The sequence below is a fragment of the Cricetulus griseus genome, chromosome 5 (assembly GCF_003668045.3).
Source record: "Cricetulus griseus strain 17A/GY chromosome 5, alternate assembly CriGri-PICRH-1.0, whole genome shotgun sequence".
Classification (NCBI taxonomy): domain Eukaryota; kingdom Metazoa; phylum Chordata; class Mammalia; order Rodentia; family Cricetidae; genus Cricetulus; species Cricetulus griseus.
Window position 1 is genome coordinate 176,296,221 of NC_048598.1, and position 5,518 is coordinate 176,301,738.

Consider the following 5,518-nt stretch of genomic DNA (forward strand, 5'->3'; position numbering starts at 1 on the left):
TATTTTCATCATCATTATTCTATATAAACTAACTTTAATATTATAAATTAGACATTACAGCTTAAGAAGAAATCATCTTCAAATTAATGCACAGGTAAAAATGCCCAGTAGAATGGGATGTTCCCACATGAGAACACACTGTATTGCAGGCAGTGGGGATCTCCCCAGACTCATTCACACCATGCCAGGTAGCAGAGAAAAGTGGCAGCAGCAAAAATCAAAACGAATAACAAAAGCAAATATTCTGGAGTCTGTGGACTCCAGGTTTTGCCTATCAGAGATTCACCCACCAGGGATTCACCTCCTGGTGGGCTGACACCTGAACTTCAATTGCCACCTGCTGCTCCTCTGACAGGGCCACCTGCAGACACAGAAGTCAAAGCTCAGCTCTGCCTTTAATTTCAGCTTCTCCGTCACTCTGCATTTCTAGGGACAAATAGGTAAACCGTGCAGCAAAAGTATACTGAATTAGACAATAACACAAGAAATACACACATCTTCTGGAAAAGACTTTTACATGTGATTAGCTGAACACTGGAATTTAGGCATGTCACATACAGAAACTCCATAAAGAAATGGAGTTTCCAACCTCAGGAAGAAGATTTACACAAAGATATAGCTATGTAAGGAGTTTTAAGTTCATAAGGATGAGGTCCACACAGTACTGCTGACTTCATAGAAAATGAGCACTGCAAAGCAATGTCACTGCTCTCCTAATCCCAGATGTGGAGAAGGGAGTTGAAATGAAGATTAAAATGAGTCTTTACAGCAATAGGAAATTATATAATTTAATAAAATTTCCCCCAAATTAACATTATGATCTGATACCTCCAGCATATTAACAAATAACCCAGGACCTGCCATCACCAGGCTCCACTAAAGAGCTTGCTATAAAGCAGGAAGACATGCAAATGGGCCCTCTCTCTGCTCATGAAAAGCAGCCCAGTCCTGACCTTACAGCTCAGGCAGAAGACCTCAGCTGTGGATCCTAAGACTTCACTCAGGGGTCAGCATGGAGTTGGGGCTGAGCTGCATTTTCCTTGTTGCTCTTTTAAAAGGTAATTTATGGAGAGCAGTAGATGCTGACTGTGTGAGTGGACATTAATCTGAGGGACAATGGACATGTGCGATGTTTTCTTCATTAGGAATTATTTTTTTGCAGGTGTCCACTGTGAGGTGCAGCTGATGGAGTCTGGAGGTAGTCTGGTGAAGCCTGGGGGGTCCCTGAAACTCTCCTGTGCAGCCTCTGGATTCACCTTCAGTAACTACTGGATGGAGTGGGTCCGCCAAGCTCCAGGAAAGGGGCTGGAGTGGGTTGGAGAAATTAATGGAGATAGCAGTACCACAAACTATGCACCGTCCGTGAAGGGCCGGTTCACCATCTCCAGAGACAATGCCAAGAACACTCTGTACCTGCAAATGAACAGTGTGAAGTCTGAGGACACCGCCACTTATTACTGTGCTAGACACAGTGAGTGATCTCAGTGTGAACCCAGACATAAACCTCACTGTGAGGCCGCTCACGGCCACCAGGGGGCGCACAGCACACACTGAACACAGGTCCATCCCAGGAGATTATGCAGACAGGGTTAGAGGAAGCACCCATCAGGTGTCTGGGCTGCACTTTTTCTTGCTGTTTTCTGGAAATTCTCTCTCCACGTGTGATGTGAAGGGATACAGTGTCCTCAAAACATTACATGTTCTCTTTGTACTATTTTAAAAATATGAAGCACAGTCCCCATAACAAGATGCAAACCGACAGCTATGAGGACATAAAGGACATTAATACAGTCACTGAAACCACATGATAAGGAATTCCTGGACTTTCCTGAGTCCTTTCTTACTCTAGGCAGGGTCTTGTTCGGATTTCTTGATTATAATACTCGTAAATTTGTGTTTAAGTGAAAACCAAGGGGAAGGTGGTGCCGAGATCATTGCCATCAACCGTAGCAGGTCGGGAACCTTCCCTGAACCCTCCCTCCTCTCCTCTAACTGAGGACTGTGCGCTGTAATCCAGATGTGACCCAGCTGTGCTTTTAGCTAACTTAGTTTATTACTGCAGGACTTTCATCTCTGTCATCATAGAAATTTGTTTAAACTGATCCCTTCAGTTGTTGAAAGATGTGAATGAGTGTGGTAACTATGGTTTCAACACTGGGGGACAAACAGATTGGTCATTACAGCTTAAGGACAGGTCATTTGTGCTGAATTGATGAACTTCATGTTCAGTTAGAAACCCTACATTAAAGAAGGGTTATAAAGTGGGAGGGGAAAGACAGCCTCTGTATGTGTGTATACACACAAGCACACTCATCTGTGTACACAACTGCACAAACCCACAAGACTTTAAAACAGCACAGAGAGGGAGGGATGAGAGAGAGAGAGAGAGAGAGAGAGAGAGAGAGAGAGAGAGAGAGAGAGAGAGAGAGAGAGAATGAAAGGAATTAGTAAGTGGACTTGAAGAAATTGTCTGAAGGTCCAAACAAAAGAGTTAGCATTTGGTTCATTAATTTGTCTCATTTTGTTGTTCCATTAAACACTAATTTTTGGAATTTCTACAAGAGTTTTTGCACACATAGTCCTTGCCTTATAGTCTATGATACTCTACTCCAGAAACCATCAATGGTTGAATGTCTGAACAAGTGTGGCATTTCCATGAAATACCATGTTGTCTCTCAACAGGTAGCATGCAGTTTCCATGTCACAGTGCAGATAAATCTGGAAGAGACTGAACATGAAAAGAAACACAGACTATTATATCATACATCACATTTCAGTCTCAGTGAGAATCAAGGACAGATAAATCCTAGAGAAGCACTGTTGAGTGAGGACGGGGACCTGGGAACATGGGTGTGCACAGGGGATGCATGGATTTCTTTGTGTCTGAAGTTATGTTAGGAAGTAGAGAGCCAGGGACTCCCCAGCATTGTGAACGCTGTAATTGTCAGGTTTCTGCTCACAGAAATGGTTTCTCATGTGAATTTCACACAAACCTAGGACTTGAAGAAGATAGAGAATTAAATGACAAACAGTGATTTGAATTGAAATTAATAAACCTATGAATGGTACAGTGAATACATCTGTACACTCCCTTGGAGAAAAAACACATTTGAATTCTGAATGAGGCTGTGAGTTCATGCCAGAGAGAGATAGAATCACAGAGGTCACAAGAGAAAAAATGGCCATTCTCTTGTCCTGTGTGAGATGTGGAGAGAAACATCTAATTCCAAGTCTCTAAGCTATGTCACTGACTGTGACAGATCTGTGTCCCCTCAGACCAGAAATCATTTAGCATCATGATTGACATTATGAGAAATATTGAAACATCTAACACAGGAGAGATAAATATCTGGAAAGGGCAACAGCTAAATGCTCAGTAGAGGAACTGTTTCACATGGCACAAGAAGTCAGCAAAGTTTATGTAATTTTCATGCTAATAGCAGAAGAAAACAAAAATGATTTAAAGCATAGTCTGAAATTTTCAAAAATTATGAAGTTCTGAAGTCTTTTCTTCCCCGTTTCCAAGTCATGGACTGGCTGTGACATAGGACTTTGTTCTGGATAAAGGGAGCCATCATGATGCTCTGACCATCAACCTGGGGCCAGCATGCTGCAGGGAGTCAGTGTTCCATCAGGGGGCGCCAAATAGACTTTATCCTTGAGCAGGTGCACAGGAGGCCAGAGAGCATTTCCTGTGAGCCCTGGTTTCCTCTCCCAGCCCAGTGTGCAGAAGAATTTGCAGGACCTTGGAGCTGGCAGTTGTTGGCTTTAAACATCAATAGTCACAAGAAAAAAGCAGACTGCATTGCTCTTTAACATCACTTAACCTGTGAGGAAATCCCTGGGCCCTGTGAGCTGTGACTTTCATCATTCTCTGTCCTTCTTCCCTTTCTCCAGGATGCTCAGCATCTGAGAGAATTGTGATAACTTACCATGTCTCTGCTACAGGTAATGTTTTCTGTTGCTGCTGCTTTTAAAGTTTTCAGAAATAGACATCAGTGTAAAAAATGAAGCTACTAATGTTGAATAATAGAATATCAAATATGTGAAACAGGAGATTGACAGATTAGTAAAGTCAATGAAATACAACTCTCTTCCATGCAATTATAGACTGCATAACTGCCAGCCTGTAAATGACACATAATGTTCTTTGCTGAATTCACACAGTTCTCATCAGATGTGTTGCATACTGAGGACCTGGGTCTTCTCATGTGGGTTCCTTTCTATGGTGAGCAGAAGTGAACTTCCCTGAGATATCCTGTGTATCTCTTCACAGAATGGCTCCCCCTGAGACCCATAATTTAAGTCCTCCATCAGAGTCAGCTCCTGGTGAGGGAATGCAAATCTCTCCTGGCTCCACCCAAGCATAGGTTGAAAAGGAAAAGCTGGGCCTGGACACTCACTGGTGAGCAGCCTTGGCCCTGTTTGCTTCCTCATTCCTGCTGCTGATTGTGCCTGCATGTGAGTGCCATGGATTCCTACTGCATGAACTCCCATAATTCACTCTGTGCCAACCTTACCTTCTCCTTTTTCCCCACAGATGTCCTATCCCAAGTTACCCTGAAGGAGTCTGGCCCTGGAGTGTTCCCTTCTTCCCAGGACCTCACTCTGACCTTCTCTTTCTCTGGGTTTTCACTGAGCACTTCTAATACGGGTGTGGGCTGGATCCACCAGCCCTCAGGGAAGGGTCTGGAGTGGCTGTCACACATTTGGTGGAATGATGATAAATACTACAACCCATCCCTGAAGAGCCAGCTCACAATCTCCAAGGACACCTCCAACAACCGGGTAACCTTCAAGATCACCAGTGTGGACACTGAAGACACTGCCACATACTACTGTGCTCGAGTATTGAGTACCATGGAGACACAACCTCATTTGCTCTCTGTACAAAATTTCAGGAAGCTTAACATCTCTTTCCCTTCCTAATATGGGGAGAGAGTTACATCTTTCCTGCGAGCCTCTGAAGTTCCCTCTTCACTGCTAACTTCAGAGCCCGGGCTTCCTGTTATACCCCATAATTCATTTTTAAGATGTTTAGAAATTGGTTATACAATGATTAAGGGAGTCTGGTGCTCAAGCCAGGTGATTCAAAGCTATTGTTTCACTCTGTACTTTCTCTCAAATTCCCACAGCAGGAATTTCTAAATTACTGTAATTTCTCCTTCAGTGAATAACTCCATACTGGTGAGATGGGCTTTCCTGGGTAAGCACTCACAAACTGAGATTTTGGTGAAGGATTGCTAAGGAACCTCTGAGATATCTCAGTCTATTGCCAAGGCTCTTGGTTCTCTCCAAAAACTGGTGATAAGGCCATAATTCTGAGGACAACACTTGTGTATCACAGCGGACACTGGGAAGTTGATCTGGTATTTAACTAGATATTTTCTCTTCTACTGACTGCCATTCATAGCTATTGAAGATATTTTTCCATGAGAAGGAGAAGGGCAATAACCAAACTAGATACAAATGCTGTGAGTTATAATGGTGACCATCCCATGAGAAATGTTGTTGCAAT

The 5,518-nt window shown here is 43.2% G+C and overlaps 1 protein-coding gene across 1 annotated transcript; it reads left to right on the forward strand.

Moving 5' to 3' along the window:
* Positions 1 to 1,009: 1,009 nt before the first annotated feature.
* On the forward strand, positions 1,010 to 4,929 carry LOC113838236. The gene is made up of 3 exons (XM_027434044.2): positions 1,010 to 1,058; positions 1,163 to 1,471; positions 4,541 to 4,929. The coding sequence occupies exons 1-3, from the start codon at positions 1,013 to 1,015 to the stop codon at positions 4,927 to 4,929; spliced, it is 744 nt and encodes a 247-aa protein (XP_027289845.1). The 5' UTR covers positions 1,010 to 1,012.
* Positions 4,930 to 5,518: the final 589 nt, after the last annotated feature.